This window comes from Papio anubis, chromosome 2, assembly GCF_008728515.1.
Source record: "Papio anubis isolate 15944 chromosome 2, Panubis1.0, whole genome shotgun sequence".
Lineage (NCBI taxonomy): Eukaryota > Metazoa > Chordata > Mammalia > Primates > Cercopithecidae > Papio > Papio anubis.
Genome location: NC_044977.1, coordinates 177,948,576 through 177,974,646, shown reverse-complemented (window position 1 = coordinate 177,974,646; position 26,071 = coordinate 177,948,576). Strand labels below are relative to the sequence as shown.

The 26,071-nt window shown below is 43.1% G+C and overlaps 1 protein-coding gene across 11 annotated transcripts in view; it reads left to right on the top strand.

Annotated features, from left to right (window-relative positions):
* The window catches only part of OSBPL10 (oxysterol binding protein like 10), a 325,500-nt gene that overhangs the window by 80,321 nt on the left and 219,108 nt on the right, over positions 1-26,071 (top strand). For 9 of the 11 annotated variants that reach the window (XR_004181986.1, XM_031662893.1, XM_017956006.3 and 6 more), the window contains 2 exons: positions 21,545-21,720; positions 24,857-24,936. Coding sequence is in view for 10 of the 11 variants with exons in the window: in XM_031662893.1 (XP_031518753.1) it covers positions 21,545-21,720; positions 24,857-24,936 (256 nt within the window). In the remaining variant the exon portion in view is untranslated. Of the gene's footprint in view, positions 1-6,255; positions 7,231-9,717; positions 10,512-21,544; positions 21,721-24,856; positions 24,937-26,071 lie in introns of those variants that run through there. The other 2 variants (XM_031662891.1, XM_031662894.1) reach the window with 2 other exon arrangements.

Below are 26,071 nucleotides of genomic sequence, written 5' to 3'. Positions count from 1 at the left end.
TGTGTTCACTGGATTTAGTAGACATCCACCTTGACTTCCTGTGTGAATATTTGACATGTCCTGACCAATGTTTCCCTCCCACCCCTGCAACCCCCACACCCTGCTTTAACAAAAAGCTTCAAAGTTGAGGCCCTTTGCTCTGAGGCAGAAGATTTTATATACTCTTATTTTTCAGAAAAGGGCAGAAGAATGCAGTAGTTAGGAACACAGTTCTGGGAACAGACTGCCTGGGCTCCTATTGCCTCTGCTGCTGATTGGCTGTGTGACTCTGATGAGAGAGCTCTGTGCCTCGGTTTCCTCATCTTTAGAAAGGGCGAATAGCTGGGCATGGTGGCTCATGCCTGTAATCCCAGCAGTTTGGGAGGCTGAGGTGGGAGGATTGTTTGAGTCCAGGAGTTTGAGATCAGCCTGGGTAACATAGTGGAACCCTGTCTCTACAAAAGAGTTTTTAAAGATTAGCTGGGTGGTGTGGTGTGACCTGTGGTCCCAGCTACTCGGGAGTCTGAGGTGGGAGGATTGCTTGAGCGTAGGGGGTCAAGGCTGCAGTGAGCCATGGTTGTGCCACTGTTCTCCAATCCGGACAACATAGTGAGACTCTGTCAAAAAATAAATAAATAAATAAAACCAAAAGCAAAACAAAACAAGGGGTGATAATAATGCCTCCATCATAAGGTTAGGGAAATATTAGCAATTATTAGTTTCTCTGCCTTCCCTGTTCTCTATAAAGGGCCCTTGAGATGAAGGCATGAATTTTTGTTATGTTTTCCCACTGTTATATTCCTGGCACCTAGAATAGTGCTTGGTACGTAGTAAGTGCTTAGTATATCTGTTGAATGAATAAATGTAGGAAAGACTGTGAAAATGCTATTTGCTGTGGCTTCTTGTTTATCCTGCGTCTTTTCGACTATAGCAGGGACGAAGGAGGAAGGAAGGGCACGGAACTGGCAGTGTCAGAAAAGTGCAAGAATGAATAAATCCTCTGTCTTTCTCCACACTTTCAGCTTTCTGATCGTTGAGCTGGCTGTTCTTCCTCACTGCTCTCTTTGGAATCAGAGACTCCCTAGAAGGGTGAGCAGGGTGAAACAGGTGCTTGCTGGCCACTGACTTAGGGGCTACATTAAGACTGACAGGAAGGCCGGGTGCAGTGGCTCATGCCTGTAATTCCAGCACTTTGAGAGGCCGAGGCGGGTGGATTGCCTGAGGTCAGGAGTTCAAGACTAGCCTGGACAACATGGTGAAACCCCGTCTCTACTAAAATTATAAAAATTAGCTGGGTGTGGTGGCAGGCACCTGTAATCCCAGCTACTCAGAAGACTGAGGCAGGAGAATTGCTTGAACCGGGGAGGCAGTGAGCCGAGATAGTGCCACTGCGCTCTAGCCTGGGCGACAGAGTGGGACTCCATCTCCAAAAAAAAAAAAAAAAAAGAAGACTGGCAAGAAGCAGCCTTTTAGCACTGTCTATGTGCCAGGTCCATCTTTAAGATGCTATATGTGTCTTAGCTTGTGTAAGCCTTAGCACAGCTCTGTGCAGTGAGGTCTTAGCCCCATTTTATAGATAGGAAACAGAGGCATTGAGACGTTAAGTGACCTGTGCAAAATCATGCAGTATTATAAATACTTATTAAATGCCCTTTTTTTGGTTTGGTGTTTTTGTTTTTTGGAGACAGAGCCTCACTCTGTTGCCCAGGCTGGAGTGCAGTGGTGCCATGCCAGCTCACGGCAACCTCTGCCTCCTGGGTTCAAGTAGTTCTTCTGTCTCAGCCTCCCAAGTAGCTGGGACCACAGGTGCGCGCCACCACGTCTAGCTGATGTTTTGTATTTTTACTAGAGATGGGGTTTTGCCGTATTGCCCAGGCTAATCTCGAACACCTAAGCTCAGGCAGTCCACCCACTTTGGCCTCCCAAAGTGCTGGGATTACAGGTGTGATTGGCCTAACTGCCCTTTTTGTACCAGGCATTTGTGCTAGATACGAGGAGCCAGTGGTGAAGAATCCTGATGTGGTTCCGCTCTCGAGGACATGCAGGCTAGTGAGTGTGTGGATGTTAACAAATAATCCCACAGATAAGGACATAGTGATGACTTGTGAGGAATGTGAGGGAGGCAGTGTGCCGTGGGGCAGAGTGACAGGGGACTTGGTATGGGAAAGGGAAGACTTTGCTCAAGGGCAGGCCTTTTTCAGCTGAGATCTGAAAGCACAAGTAAGAAGTAGCCAGACCAAGAGTAGGGAAGAGACTTCCAGGCAGTGGGATCAGGATAGGTGAGTGCTCTGAGGCAGGAGAGTGGGGGCATTGGGAAGATGGCCAGTGTGGCCAGAGCAGGCGGAATGAGCAGACTGCAGAGGTGAGCTGAGCTACATCATGCAAGACCTGTAGGCACACTTAAGGATTTTGGATTTTGTCTTGAAAGCAATGGAAGCCATTTAAGGATTTTAATTAGGAGTACAAGGGGATCTCATTTACATTTGTTGAAAAACCTTTATGTTGAGTAGAGGGAGATGATTAGAAATGAGTGAGAATGGATGTGGGGAGATCAGCAGGAAAAGTTTATACTTTGACTACAGGATTTAAAATGTGTATCCAAAATTCATATGGTCTCTTCAATAGATGCTAAAAAGACATTACATAAAAGTCAACATCTATTTTCATGTAATGTCTTATTTTGAAGTGTTTTTAGATTTACAGTACAGTTGCAGAGATAGAGTGTTCTCACATAGCATTTTCCCAGGTTCCCTTAATCTACATTTATTTTTGATTAACACTTTAATAAATTAGAAGTGGATTTTTCCTTATTATAAGAATATCTCTCTGAAACAAACAGCTAACATCATCCTTAATGGTAAAAATACTTAGAAATGTTTCCGTCGAAGACAAGAGTAATACAAAGTTTCCTGCTCACTCATTTCAGAACATTCTGTGCTATGCAGTAACGCAGGAAAGGGAAATCAGAAACAAAAAATGATCCTCCTCAATACCTATAACATCCACAGAGTTAATTGAATTGAAAATCTAATATTGATGCCATCAGTGGAATGTCAAAAGTACAAAATAAATATCTAAAACTCTCTTCTAGAATAAAGACAAAGTAATTGCTGTTAGAACAACGGACTGCAGTGGCTTTGGCCCCTAAATCATGTAATTTTCTCTTGTAGGACGAGCCTGAGAAGTGGGGAAATGTGAAGAGAGGTCTTGGGGAACAATGGGTCTTGTCTGAGGAGAGGCCAGGGGTTGAACAGGAGACAAATAGGGAGAAATTAGTCATAGTGGGCACAGCCAAGGGGCCAAGGGGCCAAGGGTTGGAGCTTTTATCAGGCACAGGGCTGCAGAAAAAGAAGGGGCAACGATATGGTAAATGGTTTGTTTTTAAAGTTTCGTTCTTGGCTGGGTGCAGTGGCACACGCCTATAATCCCAGCACTTTGGGAGGCCAAGGTGGGCAGATCTTTTGAGCTGAGGAGTTCAAGACCAGCCTGGGCAACATGTTGAAACCCTATCTCTACAAACAAAAAACAAAAAAACAAAAAAACCCCACAAAAATTAGCCTGGCGTGGTGGCATGTGCCTGTAATCCCAGCTACTGGGGAGGTTGAGGTGAGGATCACTTGAGCCTGGGAAGTCAAGGCTGCAGTGAGCCTTGATCGCACCACTGCACCCCAGCCTGGGAGACAGAGCCAGATCCTGTCTTTAAAAAAAAAAAAAGTTTTATTTCTAACTATGTTAGTAAATAAATATGGAGTTTTAAAAACAGCTTAATCTTCTGCAAAGTTGGTTTCATAAAAATAAAAACAGCTTAAGTATATTACTAAGGTGCTTTTAATTGTTGTTATTTTCTGTAGAATAGTTTCTCTGCTGGGACCACAGGTGTGTGTGTGTGTGTGCCATCATACTCAGCTAATTTTTAAATTATTTTTTTGTAGAGGTGGGGTCTCCGTTGCCCAGGCTAGTCTTAAACTCCTGACTTCAAGCAATGCTCTTGCCTCGGCCTTTCAAAGTGCTGGGATTATTGGCATGAACCGCTGCACCTGGCTGAATTTTTCTTTCTTTCTTTTCTCTCTTTATTTTTTAAAGAGATAGGCTCTCCTATTTGCCCAGGCTGGTCTCAAGCCGCTGGGCTCCAGTGGTTCTCTCACCTCGGCCTCTCAGAGTGCTGAGATTACATGCATGGTGTTCAGATTTTTTAAAACATCTGTTTAATTTGCAATATCTGTTGTTTAACTGGCAAGTTTAATGCATTTATATAGTTTGTGATTAATGCATTTGGACATGTTTGTGCCACTGTAACCACTGATTTTTATCTGTCCAACTTTTTCTGTTTCTTCTTCCTACCCCTACCCCATTGTGTATTTTTGGAGGATATATTGAATTTTTATTCTTTTGTTTATATTCTATTTTTTTCTTCTTACTCTTTTGGAATTTATGCACTGTATTTTCTATTGGTTTCCCTTTAAACTTTACCATACATATTAAGCTTTAAAAGGTTTAAAGTTGGCGGACGCGGTGTCTTATGCCTATAATCCTAGCTCTTTGGGAGGCCGAGATGGGTGGATTGCTTGAGCTCAGGACTTAGAGACCAGCCTGGGCAACACGGTGAAACCCTGTCTCTACTTGCGTGGCATCTCCACGACTGGATTCCAAGGAAGGAGCTGGAGGTGGGCACATTCTCCACATTGTCCAGAGCTGGAAGCAGTGATCCAAAATTCATAGATATGTCAAGAAACCGTACTATCCTTTGCTGAAATAAGTCATTTTTTATTTGATTAGATTCTCTGGAATGTGGATCTAAGCACCTGGAACATTTGATCCCACAAGGGATATAATCTTACACAGTCTTTTGGGGAGTAATTATTGTTTTTCTGTGAAGTCTGAAAAATGATACAATAACTCTCTTTCCTGTACAAAGTGTGATGGTTTTAGTGTGATGGCAACACATGAGTTTCTGAAGGATTCTGTATTTTGAAAGCTTTATTTTCAATGGTGAATGCTTCATTCATACAACTGTCATACAATTCTTGGAGTCTGAGTTTCTTGGAATTAATGTGACATTGTTCTTAATTATAAATTAAGACATGTTGAATACACTAGGCATAATTTCTAGTACTGTGTGTGTATAGGGGTGTGCATTGAGGATATAGCAGCAGTGTTGAACTATTCTTAGCAATTAATTACTGAATACATTGCTGAAATAAGGAATTAGATTTAACTTTCCTTTAATATGGTGGTATATTTCTCATCCTTGCGATTTCTCCTGGGTTTTGATTATGCTTCCCACAAACAATTGTAGAATTTATGTAGTTTGTTGCTCTTGCCCATTCATGTAATTTTTCAGACAACATACCTGTACATTTCATGAAGGCAGGAACACTGAGTCACTCACCAGTGTATCCTCAGTTACTAAATATTTGTGGGAGCAGTAAGCATTATAATCCCCTGTTTTAAAGATGTTCACATTGGCACAGGAAGAGTCAAACAGCTTGGAGTATCAGTTAGGAATTGTGTTCGGCTGTGAGTAATGCATTTACGTGAAGCTGGAGTCCATCACAGAGTCTCCAAGTTGACTGCAATTGTAACCACGTGAGGAGATTTAAAAAACTACCACTGCCTGAGTTTCATCCCCAGAGATTCTGACTTAATTGGTCTAGTTGTATGTGGGGGGTTGGGATTGTTAAAAAAAAAAAAAAAAGCCTGGGCCGGGCGTGGTGGCTCACGCCTGTAATCCCGACACCTTGGGAGGCCGAGTTGGCCAGTTTGTGAGGTCAGGAGATGGAGACCATCTCTACTAAAAATACAAAAAAAAGGCCGGGCGCGGTGGCTCACGCCTGTAATCCCAGCACTTTGGGAGGCCGAGGCGGGCGGATCACAAGGTCAGGAGATCGAGACCATGGTGAAACCCCGTCTCTACTAAAAATACAAAAAAAATTAGCCGGGCGCGGTGGCAGGTGCCTGTAGTCCCAGCTACTTGGGAGGCTGAGGCAGGAGAATGGCAGGAACCCGGGAGGCGGAGCTTGCAGTGAGCCGAGATCGCGCCACTGCACTCCAGCCAGGGGGACAGAGCAAGACTCCGTCTCAAAAAAAAAAAAAAAAAAAAAAATTTAGTGGGGCGTGGTGGCGGGCGCCTGTTGTCCCAGCTACTTGGGAGGCTGAGGTAGAAGAATGGTGTGAACCCGGGAGGCAGAGCTTGTAGTGAGCTGAGATCCGGCCACTGCACTCCAGCCTGGGCAACAGTGCGAGACTCTGTCTCAAAAAAAAAAAAAAAGGCTGCAGAGAATTTTAATGTGCAGCTTTTGTGTTCTGTCACATAAAAGCAGTTTGGAGGTAGCTTTTCCGGATGGGTTTGGGGATTCCACAGAAATCAGAGACCCATGCTCCTTCCAGCTTTCTGCTTCACCATCCCTAGGGTGTGGCACGGAATTTCAGCCATTGCATTCATCTTCCAAAAAGCAGGTGGAGGAGGGAGGAATTGCAATACGATGGCATTTTTCCTCATTAGTTAGAACTTAGTCAGTTGACCACATCTAAGTGAAAGGAAGCCTGGGAAAGATACTCTGGCATAGCATGTTGTGCCCAACTAAAAATTAAGGTTCTCTTGAGAGAGAAGAGAAATGGATATTTAGTAGGTAGTAGTGTGTCTCTGCCACACCTGGTTTCAGACCACTAGTGAATCAGTGGCAGAGCTGGAATTCAATCCTGGCTTGAACTCAGTAATGTTTCTACTCCTCCCAGTAAAAATGGAATGAGGATATCGGAAAATAGCTGGTGGACTTAGGCAATATGTTTGGAAGAGAAGTTCTTTTCCTTTCTCTTGGGCTTGGTGCATCGTCAACAACAAAGCAAAAATGGATTTGCTTGACAATAAATTAGGGTCATGGGAATCCATGAATCTAGAAATAAACAGATGAGCGTATGGTCACAAATACGATGTTTCAGTTCTTACTGACATTTTGTCAGCATTTGACATGGTCACTCTATCCTTTCTGTGCTTCTGGTTTTCCTCTCTGCCTTGTTTTCTCTGTTCTTATCCCTGTTTAATGTTAGAATTCCTCAAGTCTTGGTCCCAGGCCCATTCCTTCCTGCCTCCTGTTGTCTTCCTTGTTCTTTTTTCTAGACAATCTCATCCATGCTTGTGGCCTCAATTTCTACTTATTTGCAGATGATTTGCAAATTCACATCTCCAACTCAGACCGCTCCTGGGTTCCAGATCCATCCTTGCAACTGCAAAGTGACATTTCTTGGAGTAAGGTATTTCAAATGCAGTATTCCGAAAACTGAATTCCTGCTTCATCAAATCTTGTCAACCGAAACTCTGCCGTCACCACCTTGGTCTAGGCTGTTGCCGGGATCACTGTAGATATCACTTGTATTAAGGTATATTTTAAACATTGTAAAATTCACTCATTGTAAGTATACAATTGAGTTACTTTTAGAAAATGTATATAGTTTTGTAACTATCACCACAGTTCAGTTTGAGAATATTTCTAACACCAACATTAAAAAAAAAAAAAAAATCCCTGTAAGCAGTTTGCAGCTAATCCTGCTCCCACCCTCAGCCCCAGACAACCACTGATCTTTTTGTCTCTCTGTTTCCCTTTGCTGGACATTTTATGTAAATAGAATGATACAATTTGTAGTGTTTTTCATCTGGCTCCTTTAGCATAATGTTTTTGGGGTTCATCCATGTTGCACTTTTATTGCTGAATAGTATGCCATGGGATGGATATGCCACATTTTCTTTATCCATTCACCAGTTGATTAACATTTAAATTATTTCCAGTTTCTGGCTACTATGAATAATACTGCTTTAACATTCGCATATAAGTCTTTGGTATAGACATTTGTTTTAATTTCTGTTTAGTAGATTTTTAGGAGTGAAATTGATGTGTTGTAGGGTAAGTTTGTTTTCCCAAGCAGATGTTCTATGTCACATTCCTACCAACAGTGGAGAAAGGTTCCAGTTTCTCCATATCCTCACCATTTGTTACTGTCTTTTTAATTGTAACTGTTCTAGTGGGTGTGAAGTGGAATCTCATTGTGGTTTTAATTTGCATTTTTCTAAAGACTAATAATGTGCATCTTTTTATGTATTAACCATTCATGTATCTTCTTTGGTGAAATGAAATACTTTGCATTTCTTGAATGGTTTGCTTCTCTTAGTTTTGAGGTGTAAGAGTTCTTTGTATATTTTGGATGTATATGCTTGGTATTTAGCCAAAGATTGGTCAGAGATTGTGCTTTAGCCAGAAAGGCTTTGCCTCTGCCCCTCTATCTGCTTGTTGGGAGGGAGCATATTAACATTTCAGGCTGTTTCCGTGTCCTTCCTGGCTCTTACTTTCTATCGCTCTTCCCTGCGCCTGAGCATAGGCTCTGTTGACCAAGGATGTATGGGGTGTCTTGGGCCTGCTCTGGTCTCTGCTGTGGTTGTGCTCAACCACCGGTTAACAGATACATGAAAAGTTTCGCCCCATGGTTTTCTCACCTCCTGAAATTCCCAGTTAAGTCCCTGGCTAGTCTGCTTGTCCATGGCTTGCTCCAAACTGGGCAGCAACCTCAGGCCGGTGGAGCCCCTGGTCTTACCACTGTGTCTTCCTGCAATTGCCACTTTAACTGATGATGATCCGAATCATGTGAGCAATTGCCCGCACCCTCACCTCTCCCTCTCCCTCAGGCAGCAGAACCCTGCCGCCCCAGTTGAACTACAGGTCAGCATTGCTAGGAGGAGGCTGGGGACAGCCCAGGCATAATTCCCAAGCTCTGCTTGTTCTTATCAAAGTTTGGTCAGTTTCTTCTGTTCTGAAATGGTTGCTTTTGACAGTTTTGTCCAGTTTTATAGTTGACGTTTTTGGGGGACAGAATGTTAGTCTCTCCAGTCATCACGTTGAGAGAAAGTGAGTCTCTGCAGCAGCCTTTCTGCTCCCACCTGGTTTCTCTCCTGGCCTTTCCCTACTTTGGAGCTAGAATTCTCCTTCTCCAAAGTAGCTCTGGTTCTGTCCCTGCCGCTGCTTGATGTTGGGATTAAGAAAGTCCCGGCATGCCTTGTAGGCTCAGCATGGTTTGCATTGCCTGCGTCTTTAGCCCCATCTGACAACACACATCCTTTCCTTCTCTCTGCTCCAAACACACTGTCTTATAATTAAAAAGACAATAACAAATGGCCCTCTACCCACTCCGTCCTCAGGGCCATTACACATGCTCCTTCCTCTGCCTGGAACTCTCTCCTCTCCTCTTCCCCGAGTCCATTTCTTCACACCTCAGATCTCAGTTCCTTTGTCTCCAGACAGGCCCTAGTAAGTCAAATTCTACCAATTGACTCACTTCTATTACAACACACAATCACAGCCAGAGTTTGGCACTCATTTTAGTGAATAGTTTATTCTCTGCTTCCCTCCCCCATTAGAATAGGGACGTTGTCACCCATACCACATGTATCCTTAGCACAATACCCTGCTCATAGTAGATAGTAAAATTTTTCCGAAAACAAATGAGTGAATTCTTGCAAATTAAACCTAGTTTGGGGACTGGAGCTACCCTCTTCAAAAAGCTTTTATATGGGTTCTCTTCTCTTTAACCATCTGAATAAACTTATCCAGAGTGCTTTATTCATATCACAGAACCTATGTACAGTTGACCACACTGACACCTGCGTGTGAGCCCCTGCCTAATAATATTTCCATGGCACTGGCACCCCCCAAAAATGGCAAACACAAGCTCTCAATTTCTGTCTTGTTGGCATTGTAGTAAATTAAACTTCTGATGCAGTGCAATATGAGCATCAGCATCAGACCTGATTTACTGTCAGCATTTAGGAATGTGATATGAACATTTGGAAGTTCTTGTTTTATAAGCAGGCAGACCTTTGGGCATAGAGACGGTGGAATGGACTGCAAGAGCGAATTAGCCAGCTCTTTGTTTTTGCAAATGTGGAAATCGAGTCTGAGTGGATAAAGAACTTGCCCAAGGTCACAAAAATGAAAACAAGTGGTTCCCAAAGTGTGGTCCTACCAGCAGCATCCGCATCACCTGGGAACTTGTTAGAAATCAAATTCTCCTGCTCCACCCAGACCTCCTGAATCATAAGCTCTGGGGGAGGGGCCCAGGAAGCTGTGTTTTAACCAACTTCCAGGTGAATCTGATGTGGGCAAAGCCTGAAAACCCGTGGCCTTAGAGCATAATTAGGTCTCTGACTGCCGAATCACGCCGCCTTCCTCTATGCTTTGTTGCCCCTAGAGAAAAAGTAAAGGACACTTTGAATTCAGGGGTGGTGGAATTTAGAGACTGACTTAGTTGATGTTAGGGGAAGCAGCTGAGCCATGGGGCCTGGTGATGATTGGTTTGCTTCTCCTGGCCTCCACAGGACAGCTCCCATCTCTCTCGCTTGTGGTGGGTTCTAAACTGGGGTTGCTCACCCACTCTTACCCCAGGGCTTTAGCTAGTATCAGAATTGTTTCAGTGTGGCTTTCAGGATGTGTGTGTTCAAGCTTATAGTACAAAGCAGAGACTTGAATCAGGACTTCGCTCATTTCCAGGTAAGTTCCGACATTGTTAGTATCAAGAATCAAATGTAATTTGCCAGCATTAAGACACAGGTTGGTATCAAAATTTTCACCTAAAGATACCAGAAACTCAACAGTAAATAGTTCAGAGGGATACGAGGCAATACTGTGAAAGCCTATATTAATCCTCATAAGACAGGTCTCAGTTCTTTCGGGCTTAAATCAACTAGTCTTCAAAAGCAGATGGAATCTCATCATAGATCAAATCCAAGCTCAGTGCATCACATCTTGTGTTAGAAGTTCGCTGTGACTTACTCTGGTGCTTTATCAGGTCCCTGAAGCAGCAGCCTCTCAGGCTGGTGGCTCTTAATCTTGAGGTGCTTCACTCAGCCTGGCCCCTGGAGCCCCTCTGCTCAAGTGAGCGCCTTCATCCTGCCAGGTGATCCCATTATGCAGGAACTCGATGCCAGATGATTTCAAACATTGTCTTTAAATCTGTCTCAGAAATACTTCCAGAGTGACAAAGCCAAGAAATCCACAGTCTGGGCTGCTGTGATTTAGGAAAGCTGGGGTTTGGCTCTTTTTGACTAAGACAAAATGAGGTTGGCTAATGCTTAAATAACATTCATCTTGGTTATATGGGTGTGTGGGTGCTCAGGTGTTTGAATGAATGCTTGAGAGAAATGCTCGGCATACCAGATGAAAAACAGGGTGATGAATAACATAAGGTTTTCTTTTGACTCTGATTTTGCACTGTTTTTTGTACTTTAGGGTGCTTCTGAATCACTTGGGAAACTTCTTGAAATACACGTTTCTGACTTCCTGACCTTCACAAAGTTCCTCTAGGTGTGGGTTGAGAGTCAGAATCCACATTTTCAACAAGCTTTTCAACTGATTCAGAAGCAGAGAGCAACTGGACCAAACTTTAAGAAACATTCTTTTTATTTTTTATTTTAATTAAATTCTGAATTGACACATAATTGTATATATTTAAGGGCTACATAGTGATGTTTTGACACATACAATGTATCATGATCATATCAGGGTAATTCGCATATCCATCATCTCAAAGATTTATCATTTCTTTGTATTGGGAACATTCAATATCCTCCTCCTAGCTATTTGAAGCTATATATTATTCATTAGCATCATTGAATTGTGCTATAGAATGCTAGAAATCCTCCTGTCTAGCTCTAAGTTTGTATCCTTTAACAAATCTCCTTCTATCCCTCCCTTCGCCCACCCCTTCCCAGCCCCTAGTATCCTCCGTTCTACTTTTTATTTCTAGGAGGTCAATATTTTTAAGTTTCCACACATGAGTGAGAGAATATGTGGTGGTTCAATTTCTATTCCTTGCTTATTTCACTTAACAGTGTCCTTCAGTTCCATCTATGTTGCTGATAATGACAGGGTTTCATTCTTTTTTATGGCTGAATAATGTTTCATTGTGTATGTAGACCACATTTTCTTTATCCATTCATCTGTTGTTGGACACCCAGCTTGATTCCACATCTTGGCTATTGTGAATAGTGCTGCACTAAACCTGGGGGTGCAGATGTCTCTTCAGTATACTGATTTCCTTTCCTTTGGATAAATCCCAGTAGTGGATTGCTGGATCATATGGTAGCTGTATCTGTAGTTCTCTAAAGAGTATTCGTACTGTTTTCCATAATTGCTATACTGGCTTACATTCCCACCAATAGTGTACAAGAGTTCCCTTTTCTTTGTATCTTCACCAGCATTTGTTCTTTTTTTGTCTTTTTGATAATGGCCATCCTAACTGGGGTTAGATGATTCCTCATTGTGCTTTTGATTTGCATTTTCCTAATGATTAGTGATGTTGAGCATTTTTTTCATATATTTGTTGGACATTTGTATATCCTTTTAAGCAATGTATTCAGATCATTTTTAAATGATCAATTTAAAATCAGATTATTTTTAAAGCAGATTATTTGGTGTTTTTTGTTTTTGTTTTTTCTGAGATGGAGTCTCACTCTGTTACCCAGGCTGGAGTGCAGTGGCGTGATCTCGGCTCACTGCAGCCTCCACCTCCTGGGTTTAAGTGATTCTCCTGCCTCAGCTTTCCGAGTAGCTGGGATTATAGGCACACACCACCAGGCCTGGCTAATTTCTTTTGTATTTTTAGTAGAGATGGGGTTTCACCATGTTGGCCAGGCTGGTCTTGAACTCCTGACCTCAGGTGATCTGCCCACCTCAGCCTCCCAAAGTGCTGGGATTACAGGCGTGAGCCACCGTGCCCAGCCCATTATTCGTGAGGTTTTTAAAATTTTTTTTTTATTTTTGCTGCTGTTTGAGTTTCTTGTATATAGTGGATATTAATCTTCTGTTAGATGAATAGTTTGCAAATATTTTCCCCCATTCTGTAGATTGTCTTTTCACTCTGTTGTTTCCTTTGTTGTACAGAAGCTTTTATAGCTTGATGTGATCACATTTGTTTATTTTTGTTTTGGCTGTGTGTGCTTTTGAGGTCTTATTAATTTATAAAATATTTTCCCAGACCAATGTGCTGCAGCATTTCCCCTTTGTTTTCTTCTAGTAGTTTTATAGTTTCAGGTCTTACATTTAGGTCTTTCCTTCGTTTTGAGTTGACTTTTGTATATGATGAGAGATGAGGGTCTAGTCTCTTTCTTCTGCATATGGATATCCTGCTGTTCCCACACCATTTATTGAGGAGACTGACCTTTCCTCAATGTATGTTTTTGGTGCCTTTATCAAAAATCAGTTGGCTGTAGATACAGGAATTAATTTCTGGGTTCTCTATTCTGTTCCATTGGTCTATGTGTCTCTTTTTTGTGCCAGTACCATGCTGTTTTGGATACTACAGCTTTGTAGTATATTTTGAAGTCTGGTAGTGTGTTCTAATATAATTCTTATGTAAATAGACTATATTTATTCCTGGCTTGGTGATGAACCTGAGGACCCTCTGACAATTTAGTACCACCTGGGGTGTGTTGGCATCTCTATATCTTGGTGGTTTGGGAGGATGGTGGTAGTGGCAGTGGTGGGACTCTGGTCACAGACGAGTAGCTGAGAGATGTAAGAAGACCACTGCATTTCTCTAGCCTTTGCCACAAATTCCAAGAGTTAAGAAGATTCCAGATTTTAAAGTTTGGCTGGGATTGAGTTTGCCTGCAGTTGCTGTGCCTTGGAACCTGTTGTAAGGTTTTGGCTGTAGGATCCAGTGTCTTCCTTCCAGGAAGTTTGGTTATCATGAGAGAAATTCTAGAAGACTTGTTATTTTCTCCCAAGCCAGAAACTCTAAGGTTTTTGGGTATAAACTCTTCTAAGCTGATAAGACTACTATAGGGAAGGAAGAAAGTTTCTTTTCTTTCTACCCTCTAGGTTGAGCATATTTTGGGGTTATATGTTGTTCTTTTCTTCACCACAATGATTAAGGCATTACAGCCCCACCTGGAGATATGTAGGTACCTCCTTTGTGACACTGGTAGCTCCAAGCAGGAAACTTTTTGTAGACTTTAGTCTGTTGATCTTTGGAGATGAGAAGGGTTCAATAAATGATTACCCGATGATATTAATTTTAAAGACATACGGGACACTCGGGAAAATGCATCCATAGTTTGGCCCCCGCTTCACATACTGAGTGTGCTTTATTTTGCTGATTTTTCCTGAGTTTTTCTGTAAGTAGGAGATAGGAAGTTTTATAAACAAGGTGCTTCTTGATCTCAGAGATGGTGAAGTTTTAGATGTTTGTGCACAGGAGGGACCTGGAAGGCTACTGAAACCTCCAGAATCAGTATGTACATTGCTGGAAAGAGCTGCTCCTTCCAGCTCGGTTCTTGCACCAGGCAAATCCTTTAGTGGGAACCATGGGGGAGGGGAGATGCTGAAGGTAGGGAGGGTCTCGGTCTCTGCCATTTGTGTGTTCATGGAGGTGTCTGTTGACTGCAGCTCTAGAAGAGTCAGGTAGTAACTATCCCATGTGGAGTCTCACTCTGTCGCCCAGGCTGGAGTGCAGTGGCACGGTCTTGGCTCACTGCAGCCCCGCCTCCTGGGTTCAAGCAATTCTTCTGCCTCAGCCTCCCGAGTAGCTGGGAGTACAGGTGCACGCCACCACGCCCAGCAATTTTTTGTATTTTTAGTAGAGACGGGGTTTCACCATGTTGGCCAGGCTGGTCTCGAACTCCTGACCTCGTGATCCGCCCACCTTGGCCTCCCAAATTGCTGGGATTACAGGTGTGATCCACTGCGCCCAGCCAGGAGAAGGGTCTTAAGCTGAAGAACATGGCATGGTTGCCATTGGTCAGGACAAGACAGGGTGCAGAAATCTGTTCACAGGCCCTGTTCATGCAGTCCAGCAGTTTGGAGCAGATGAGTCTCAGAAGACAGAGGCCTGGGGAAGGCGAGGCGATCTCAGCAGGGAGGTCCACTTCTCCACGAGGCTGTGGTCAGCTGGGGGCTTGGTGCTCATTCCTCTTTCACATGGCAGAAGGTGGGCCTGGGTAGGTACGGGGCCTTCATGGCCCTGGCCTTGGCCATCGTGTGTGGCAGTGAGGGGCTAATCCTCACCAGGGCTAAGAGGAGTCTGAGCCCCTCTTGGTAATAGCAGTGATGTGGCTATGAAAGGTGTGCTGCTCAGTCATGGAAGAGAGGGCCATAACCTCCCCTTCTTGGGCGCGTTATGCTTGTTGTTTTAATTTTCACTTTTAAATTTAGATGAAATGATTTTGCTTTTTGTTAGGACCAGCCTGTCTAGCAAAGTGCTTCAAAGAAATATTTTTTTCATGCATGTTAGTAATTCTCTTGCAGTTTGGCTGTAACTTCTGGCTGTCAGCATGAGTGAGCTGTTTCCCACGGCAGCCCCCCGTCCCCCCCCCCCCCCCCCCCCCCCCCTTCCCCCTTTCCCTTTTTTTTTTTTTTTTTTTTTGAGATGGAGTTTCACTCTTGTTTCCCAGGTTGGAGTGCAGTGGTGTGATCTTGGTTCACTATTACCTCTGCCTTCTGGGTTCAAGAGATTCTCCTGCCTCAGCCTCTCAAGTAGCTAGGATTACAGGCACCTGCCACCATGCTGGGCTAATTTTGTTTTGTATTTTTAGTAGAGACGGGATTTCACCATGTTGGCCAGGCTGGTCTCGAACTCTTGACCTCAGGTGATCCACCCATCTCAGACTCCCAAAGTGTTGGGATTACAGGCATGAGCCACTGCAACCGGCCTCTCCTTTCTATTTCTCTTCTTGCCTGGGGTTTGGCTAAGGGTTGTTGGTGAAATCCTAGGCCCAGTTCCTCCCCTGACGAAGGAAACGTATGCTTTTGTCAACTTTACATCCTAAAGTCGAAACTTAATGAAACTATGTCAGGTAGATGGGGGTGTAGAGGCAGCAATGAAACAGGTACCTGTGTAGACAGGTGATGCCTCAGAGATGCAAGACCGGGAAGGCACCGTGAGTAGGTAAGGGCAGTGCAGTGTGTGGACGTGAGTGATTGAGAACGTGTGCAGGTGAGTGTGAATATGTGCAAATGTACCTCAGGGGTGAGTGCATGGGTGGTTATGAATGTGTGAGTGTGTAACACTCCTGACGCCTCCAGTTGTGCAAGTGTGCATGAGTTAGTATGTGAGTGTGAACATGTGTAAGCATGAATGCAAGTACCTGTGTGAGTGTGTTTATATGTATAGTGTGTGAGAGATGCATGTGTGTTTGTGGGCATCAGCGTGAGTGTGTCACATATGTAAGTGTATATGAGGGTATATATGTGTGCATTTGTGCTTCTTTTGGAAACAATGGATATATCTGAAGGATGTTAGTAGGCAATGGCTTGTCCTTCAGCCCTTCCCAGGAAGGGGCCTACACTTGCCCTATCTCCCAGCTTTGGGAGGCAAGGGTTTCACCAAGAAGCTAGCCTGGTGAGAGCGAAGATGGCGTTCCTCACGGGTTTGTTTGCTTGCTTCCCTCATTTTCCCTTTCTCCCCGTAGCACATGCTTTGATTTTTTTTCCCTCTTTTATTGATGTTATTTTTAACATAGCAAAGAAAATATGTTCTCTCTGTGTACAATTAAGTTCACCAACACAGCAGTCAAATTGCACACTGTAGCTTCAAGAAGTTAATTAATAAACCCCAGAACCTAGGAATTAGATTTGCCTGATTCCATTCTCCAGAAGGGAAGATCTTTAAGAATGTTTCAGGATTTTATCTAACAATTTCACTTGGTTTAATGAAGCCTGATCCAGAAATATGGTTAACTGTTCCATTTAGAAAGAAAGCTGTGACTTTCAGATACAGCTGCGAGCTCCGAACAGCAGCACCTGACAAAGCCATGACCCTGTGGGAAACCAAATGTAATTTCTTTTCTACCCGGGAATGTGACCCGCAGGAATTCTTCTTAATGCTGTATGGACAGTCTTACCTGTGTATGACACAAGCTGACTTAACTGTGAAAGGCCATGCTGAGAGAACACTTGTTTAGTCTGTTGCAATTTTTTTCTAGTCTGTTGCAATTTTTAATCAGATAGTATCCCTCCAAATATGATAAAAATTTTAACTGTCTTTAGAAGACGCGTACACTCCTTAGTACACATGATTCAAACCTGTGCATTTGCATTGAAACTATTTTAGAAAGCAGTGGAAACGTTCTTTTTTTCCATCTGAGGCAGAAAGTTAGAGATGTCAGTTTGAAGTAGGTAATGTGAAAAATCATTAATGTGTCCCTATATCCTATATAATGTGACATCAATTGGTTATTCTGTCATCCTTACTGAAAAAATAAAACAGCATTCTATTCATTTCTTTGTACCAGCTCCTAAATAATGTCCTCTTCAAATATATAGTTATTTGTTTGAACAGGATGCATTTGGGAAGCTGCCTCTAGGAGACAGAAAAGCTGGCAAGCTGGCAGGTTCTCTGTGGATAAGTTGGTAGGAGCGGTAAGGAGAGAAAAGTTAAGCCTTTGTTTCATTCCAATCAATGGCATAGAGTGGATGGGGAAACTGAGGGCAAGTTACTTTGCCTTTTCATTGAAAGTTTATCCCCTTCCTTTTCTACTTCCCTCTGTGTAAGAGTGGCATGTGGCCAGGTGCGGTGGCTCATGCCTGTCATTCCAGCACTTTGGGAGGCTGAGGTGGGTGGATCACCTGAAGTCAGGAGTTCGAGACCAGCCTGGCCAACATGGCAAAACCCCATTTCTACTGAAAATACAAAAATTAGCTGGGCATGGTGGCAGGTGCCTGTAATATCACCTACTCGAGAGGCTGAGGCAGGAGAATCGCTTGAACCTGGGAGGAGGAGGTTGCAACAAGCTGAGATCATACCATTGCAGTCCTGCCTAGGTGACAGAGCTAGACTCCGTTTAAAAAAAAAAAAAAAAAGGTCAGGTGTGGTGGCTCATGCCTGTAATCCCAGCACTTTGGGAGGCTAAGGCGGGCAGATCACCTGAGGTCAGGAGTTTGAGACCAGTCTGGCCAACATGGTGAAACCCTGTCTCTAGTAAAAATGCAAAAAAAAAAAAAAAAAAATAAAAATTAGGTGGCATGTGCCTGTAATCCCAGCTACTGGGGAGACTGAGGCAGGAGAATCACTTGAACCTGGGAAGTGGAGGTTGCAGTGAGCTGAGATCATGCCATTGCACTCTAGCCTGGGTGAAGAAGCGAGACTCCATCTCAAAAAAAAAAAAAAAAAAAAGTGGCATGCTTGCTTGTGGAAGGGGATGCTGAAGCTCTGTATCTGCAGGTGTGTGGAGGGGGGCACACATGGCACAACGTGCTGCAGTGTGAGCCTAACTAGTCTCCTTCCTCAGCTTGAAAGGATGATTGCTCACGTTCTGACTTGCCACGAGCATTGTCTGCACAGCTGCAGTCACGGTAACATTAAATACAGGTCAAGTGGAAGACACTCCTCGAGAAGGCAGAGTCAGCACTTAATTTAAGTTGAGCATTGGCTGCTCAGAAGTGACCCTGGTTCTTCTCTCATTGGGGGAGTTTGTCTTTTGCCCCACATTAAGGAATAGGGGCAAATTTCAAGTAGAAGGATGTGAAAATAGAAATAAAGGGTTTTTTTGTGTCTTTGTTAATGTAAGGCTAGCAGCTGCTATAACAGATACTGATCCCTGTGGCCTAATTAAAGTTTCTTTCTTATTAATATAGTGGTCCGCTGTGCGTGTTGCTCAGCAGGTGGTGCTCTTCCAGGTGGTGATTCAGGGACCCAGGTTCTCCCAAGTTGTGCTGTAGGTTGTCTCCATTCCAGTGCGTGTGTGTGCGCATGTGTGCACACTACTGCTCACATTCTATTGGCTGAAGCTCAAACAGCCACACCCTAAGCGCAGGGAAAGCTGAGAAATATGTTCCGGATGTGACTTCTCTGGAAGGGGAGGAAAGGGATTTGTTGATGGTAGTTTACGTCAGTGATGTTCACACTTCACCTGTAACAGATTACCTGGAAGCTTGTTAAAACCCGGAGTTTCTGATTCAGCAGGGCTCGGGTGGGGCTCAAGATTTTCCATTGTTAACAAGACCCCAGGCAACGTTGTTACTGCCGTCTTGGTGATCACACTTTGAATAGCCCTGGTTCTGACGTTTTTGTGTCTTCATTTATCCACGCTGTTCATGAGAACTAGAAATACCTTTATTAGAATGACTTGAGAGATAAGAGGGAAGAAGAGTAAAATAGATACGAGTCTTGGCCAGACCATCTGAAATATTAAAAATAATTCAAAGTGGACGATTTCTTAGAGGACTTGGAGCTTTGGAGGACTGCCACCTGGGCAGTCACGTGCTAATGAGATGGCTGCGCCTTGCTCCCTGGCAGGGGCCATAAGTAGGGTCCTCTATTGCCAGGCAAAGGAGCTTTCAGCTTCATGATCTCTGTTGGAGCAGGGAGATTTGGAGAATGAATTATGCAAGTTAGGTCCTGGAGAAGTGATATGGAAAAGTTACAAGGAAGGACTTGAGTGAGAAGCAAGCAGCTTGAGCTTGCTGGAGTAGACCCACGTCTGAACTTTGGACACAGAAGAGTTGAAGTTGGATTTTAAAATTCAAGTCTCAGGAGACCTGTAACATGGGGATAACATCTGTTCTGTTAGGTTATTGTGAGAATAAATTACGTTAGAAGTTCGTAAACTTTCCTGGTTGTTGGTGCTTCTAGGTTAAAATAAGTATCTAACGGATTCATTTTTGAAGTGGTTAGTTCCAAACATCCTCATACGTATTTATGTCTAAACAACTCAGTAGCTGTTTGAAAAAATAATATCAATTGAAAGAAAAATATTTTAGTTTCTTAAATAACCACAGTTACTTATTAATGGGATGTATGTACCTGTGGGTACTGCACAGCTTTTGAAACCTTGGAATCATACTGGACATTGCTGTTCTCTTTTCCTGTTCTACGTTGATGTTTTTTTAATTGCAGCACCTGCTGAAACTCTTTGCAAAAATATGATGGCATCAAAAGGAATGTAGTGCAGTGTAATATTAAAACTGTGGAAAGTCCCTGAGTTGGTAGTACAGACTGTAGGTATGTTGACTCTTGCCATGTATCCCTCAAAAATGTAAAATATATTGCTTTGCCTGTATCAGTTCACTGTATGACCCAGGTGCTTTGATGCATGGATGGAGAAGCGTGGGATTTAGTTGGTTTTTTTCTTTATTCATTCCTTTCACAAGCGTTAACAGAGTAGCAATGAAGTGTGAGGCACACTGCTGGGTGCTGTGTAGAGGAAGACACTTTCCACCTCCTCAGAGTGTAGTCTAGTGGGGAAACCAGTCATTGAATCAGATAATCACACAAATGTAGACTTCAAATGGGGCCAGGGCCATAAGGGAGCATTTCAAAGTGCTACAGGAAAGAATATTTGACCTGGTCAGGAGAACTTAACATGGCGAGAAGGGGTAGGAACCATATTCCAGGCAGGGGGAGTAGCATTCTGGGCAAGTGTTTTTCGACCTGTCTGTGGTGAAGGACCTGCTTTCCCCCATCCGCCAGTTGCACTGTTATTGATTCATGACTAGTATGTAGCTTGTGTGGACCATGTGTGTGTGACAGCTTCTGAACTGTTGAGACTTGTCCAACTGATCTATGCATTTGGATATTGAAACAGAGCCAAATGCAGGAAATGTTTCAAAAGGCTGTGGTGGATTGGTAACAGTTTGTAGACCATTAGAATTTGCAGACCACACTTTGAGTAACTGCACCAGACAGTGGGAATAGCATGTGCAAAGGTCCTGTGGTAGGAAGCAACTTGGTGACTATGAAGGAAGAGAGAAAAGACACTAGTATCAGTGGAAGATGAAGTGAGAATGTAGAAAAGTCGGCAGGGGCGGGCCTCAAGGCCACAGTAAGAATCTGAGGCTCAGGTGAAGACATTTCCATCCTGGTGGAGAAGGGGAAATTGGCTTGACTACTTCCCAGGTCATAGCCTGAGAAAATTAACAGGCCAGATATTTGGTTACAAAGATTCATTGTGTGATTTAAGCAAATTGCAGTTCTTCTTTTACCATGGATGTAGAGTTCAGTGGCATTTCAACGTCTCAGAGCAGGGGGAATCCTTGCCTTCATGCGAATGGGCCTGCTGGAGCGTGTCCAGGTGGTTGCAGAAGCACCTGCAGTTCCATGACGGATGCTGCCATGTGCTCAGGCTCCTTATGGTACCCATGCCACTGGCAGGAAGTTGGAGACCAAGCTTGCTGCTGCTATCTGGGTGTGAAACTACCTCTCCTGGAGGCCTTGTGAATTTCACCTGTTCCTGTGAATTTATATGGAGCATGTTGCAAGAGGCTGTGTTGCAGTGCTTCTGCCGGTCTCTGTCATTCTGAGGTTTAATGTATCCATGAATACTGGGTGAAGTGTGGGCATGGCACCAAATCCTGAGTGGTCCTGGCCCTTGCCCGTAAGTGCCCCATTATGAACTCCACTCTGATTTAAGAATTCAGTGCTCTCTCCCTACTCAGGCTAACTTTGGGCATCTGGGAGGGACTTTTGCTTTCCAGCTTCATGGATGTGGAGTCTTGATGTTGACTTCTGGATCACTTTGCTTTTCTCTGCTTTGCTGTGCAGAATAGGGTAGGAGAGAAAAATGATGTACTGTGGTTTCTCTGTGCAGGTACTTCGTACTGGATTTCGAGGCTGGCATCCTGCAGTATTTTGTGAATGAGCAAAGCAAACACCAGAAGCCTCGAGGAGTCCTGTCTTTGTCTGGAGCCATAGTGTCCCTGAGCGATGAAGCGCCTCACATGCTGGTCGTGTACTCTGCTAATGGAGAGATGTTTAAACTGAGAGGTGCGTTCTTCTCCCGGTAACTTTTCAGACAGGCCTCGCGGGCTACATTTATAGTTGCCATGGTGATGGCTCTCTTGTTTTTTGATTTTTTTGTTTTTGTAAATTGCCTTTGACAGTTTGCTGTGTTTGGAGGACTCTGTGGTGACACACACTGCCCCTCTTATCCCTGGGGTGGGGAGGTGGAGCTGATGTTAGGAATTACTTGTCCTAATTAACTGAGGAATTAAGGACAAAGGAAAGGTGAGTGATTGCCAAAGCAGCACGCCTTAGGACTTCGAAGATCTTAAGCGTTAGCTCAGTATATTTTCTTTGACCTAATAGTATGAATCTTCACTAAGTGCCCTGTGAGGGCTGTGCTATAAGGGCAAAATAAGCCCTTTAAGGGTGCGAGTGTCTTCCTCCCCAAGTTTCTCTAGAACCATTTCTTGTTAAAGTGCCCCTTTGAGTTTTGTTCAATCCACTGTTGTAGAGCCTGGTGAGAATGGAGTTAATGTCCCTTTGTATGCTTTCTTCCCTTTTCTTTGCTTCTTGAAAATGGATATCTTTGCTTTAGTAAAGGAAAAAATAACATGGATACCTGCCCAGCATCCCAGAGATGAGGATGACTTTCCAGGGAGCCCAGCATTCACCCTCAAGACACATCCATTGCACAGAGATGTCAGACTTGTAATAGAATTACAGTGTGATTTGATTGCGAGATCATTCTACCAGGATCTGTTATGGTTGCATTGCTGTGATTCTTCTGCCGCTTTTCTTCTAATAAAATAATGAAGCGAAACAACAAATCCAAATGCCCACATGTGCGTGCCCGCACACACACACACACACACGGACACGCAGAGTCTATATTATTTATCAAGGCCTGAGGAAAAGTAGTATGTATTAAGTATTGAGAGGTGGTTGAAAATTCTCCCTTTTTCATGCAACATTTTCTTTTGACTAAGTAAGAGCTAAGGATGAAGAAATGGCCGCTTGCTCTCTGTTCGTGACCGTGATGAGTTGCCTCTGCAAAGTCCGACTTTGGGTCTACATTCCTCACCTCTCAGCCCAATTTTCACCATTCTTCTGCCAAGCTTTACTACCCAAGAGATGGAATAAGCTAATGTTTATTATCTATATACAAGTCATATTTCAGAATCTATAAAACAATCCAAAAACCTAGGAAGTAAAAATGTCTATAGTTGATACAATTTTTTTCAGGAATGTGATAAGATTCATGTTCTCTTGAGATTCATGCCGTGTGCATTCCAGCTGGCTAGATTTATATGGCCCTTGGCTTTGCTTTGCCATTTACTGCTTAATAAATTGTCAGTGCAGAAACAATAGCAGACCAAAAACCTAATGGCACTTTCCACCCTGCCTGTGGTTTATAAAATGACACAAACCCATACAAAAGAAAAATCCAACTAATTTGGCAATTGAGCCATCTTGTTTTGCCATTGAATCATTAATATCCTTTGGATTATGAAGCCCTAGGTTTTTTTTAGAGGGCAATTTTAATAGCAAATATAGAGGTTTTATGATCTGCATGGAATAATCGCAATGGCTAAATTTAGCTACAGCTTAACTATAAAAAAAAGTCAGGATAAATTTCTGCATGTTTATGGCTTGTTCTTAGCCCATCCCACAAGGAACTGGCTGTTGGTGTCTCATTTCACATCTTACCTTCACGTAGTAGGAGTTGGATCATGAGATCATGAGACGCACAGCTTTTGGGAGTACTTCTGATGCAAAGCCTTCGGATAGTACTGCCCCAAACTGGCAATTCTTCAAGTTTACTAAGGAAAAAGGCCCTAATTTCTGCAAAGTCCTTTGTTTTTGGAAGTTCATTTCACCTGGCACACTCTGTAAATCAGACTTGTGCAACAGGCCTCTTGACAGACAAATCATTTGGGATTTGTGGGAGCCGTCTTCATGCCTTAAATGGGACTAAGCCAAAGAATTTCCCATTTAGTAACTCTAGATTTCTTCACCTGAAAGTTCAAGCCGAAGTCAGGTTTGATGGACAAATGACACTTAGGCTCAGTTTTGTAAACAGTTATAATTTCCAGGGAATCATTTTTTTTTTTTCCCCATAGTCAACATGTATGCAGCTAGTGTTATATTTATGCAGTTATTTATGTGGTTAAATTGATGATTTAGATTTCATTAGAACCTGTTGTGTGCCCATGATATTTAAGAATAACTTTATATATATTATTTGAGAGGTAGGTTATAGACGGAAGGATATGATTGTACAACATGACTACTTGCACTTTAACATCTCTTTGGGGGAAGTTTGAGGCTCTCTAAGACAGCATTTGGTATCTTGCTCTTTCCAATCGTATGAATCTTTGAGAACATACTAAAATGGTAATTCAACTGAATGCTTATTTTGTACATGCTAGTGACACCACAATACAGCCCTGGTAGACAGCAAAAGGCCCTGAAAAAGTGCCCTTTGAGGCCAGGCTCAGTGGCTCACACCTGTAATCCCAGCACTTTGGGAGGCCGAGGCGGGTGGATCACGAGGTCAGGAGATCGAGACCATCCTGGCTAACACAGTGAAACCCTGTCTCTACTAAAAAATACAAAAAAATTAGCCGGGCGTGGTGGTGGGCGCCTGTAGTCCCAGCTACTCGGGAGGCTGAGGCGGGAGAATGGTGTGAACCTGGGAGGCGGAGCTTGCAGTGAGCGGAGATGGCACCACTGTACTCCAGCCTGGGTGACAGAGTCAGACTCCGTCTCCAAAAAAAAAAAAAAAGATGTCGTTTGATACTCATATTAGCTACACAAGGTTAGAGGCATTTGAAAATAAGCATGTGGTTCCTTCCCTGCTGCCTTTTTAAAGAAGTATTATAGAAACGATTTTTTTCAGAGGAGGTTAAAAAATGGCAAAATTATTCTTATAATGGGTATTTCAGAATCAATTTTTCATATGACTCAAGAGAGGATGTTCTGTGGAGAGTCAGTGTAGTCTCTGTTTTGGTGTAAGTGCAGGCCGCTTGAGAACGCTGTGATCTGTGCTCGCTTCCCCACCTTCTCGCTACCTCTCACTCCCCAGGCTCCCCACCCCCTTAGGTGGGTGTAGAAATAAGTTGGATGTGTTTTGGAATAACCTCTGCAATCACTTCTTTCTCTGTTTTCTCTATTTTAGCTGCTGATGCAAAAGAGAAACAATTCTGGGTGACTCAGCTTCGAGCTTGTGCCAAATACCACATGGAAATGAATTCTAAGGTAAGTCACCGTGAGAAAGGAAGGAGGCATTCGAATAACCAGCATGGCTTTCAGCCCCCTTATTTATTTCTATGGGGCAGGTGTTTTTCATGTTATTTTTAAAGTTGCCCACTGCAGTGGAATTCCTACTTGTCCTGCTGCACATCAATTTAAAGTCGGGAGAAATGCAGTAGGATTTTCTTGTAGGTAGAATACAAAGGCATGCAGACACTGTGGGAACCAAATCTGGAGAGACACTTTTGCATTCTGTTGTCACTTTAGGCAGCTGTTAATTGGTCTATTGTGAAGCTCTAGGGGATGATTTCATTGTGGAGGCAGAGTTGTCAGATTCACCGTTGGTGAAGACTAGTAGCCATCACCGATCCTTAAATAAAACCTAGTCCCCGAATTGCTTATGCACTTTGCAAGGAGCTTCTGCATTCCTAGTGTATAAAAATGTTCTCGGGTAATTTGGCATCCAAGTATGATTTATTCTCTCCTGCGGACCTCGTGAGATCTTGTGTTAGGTGTGCAGGAGGTAGGAGATGGGCATTTTCATGGATTATTGTGGAGGATTTACAGTCACTACAATACAGGAAATAATTTTAAAATGAATTTATCTAGGGCAATAAATATTTGTTAAAATTAATGTTCCAAGGGCTACTCCTTTATATCATTAGTTCAAATACAGTTATTGTAGTCAACAGCTATCTTTTTCCATATTCCATGCATCTGGTAGAAAGAGCCACACTTCAAACTTCTGATGATTCCATCTACTAGAACCTGCCTGCTTTCCGGGTCAGGGGCATGTGAAATGTCTTTCTTAGATACACCTGGCTGTTCTGCCTCCAAATACAAACTCAAATAATTTCTTCATCTTTTTTTTTTTTTTTTTTTTTTAAAGAGACACCCCCTTTTCCTTAACTTGGTTAGGACAGTGGCACTTACCTGTAATGCCTCACTTAACTTGCCCTAAGCTGAATCTTCAGGAACTGTAGGTACAGCCCTAATTCTAAAGCATTTTCCTCCAACTGGCCTTCTTTATTTTCCAGGAATTATAGTAGGAGTTCTCAACATTTAATTGGTACTTTATATACATGTAGGAAGTGCAATTTGTTTCTGTCTTTTTATATGTGTCTTTACTTTTTATAAACCA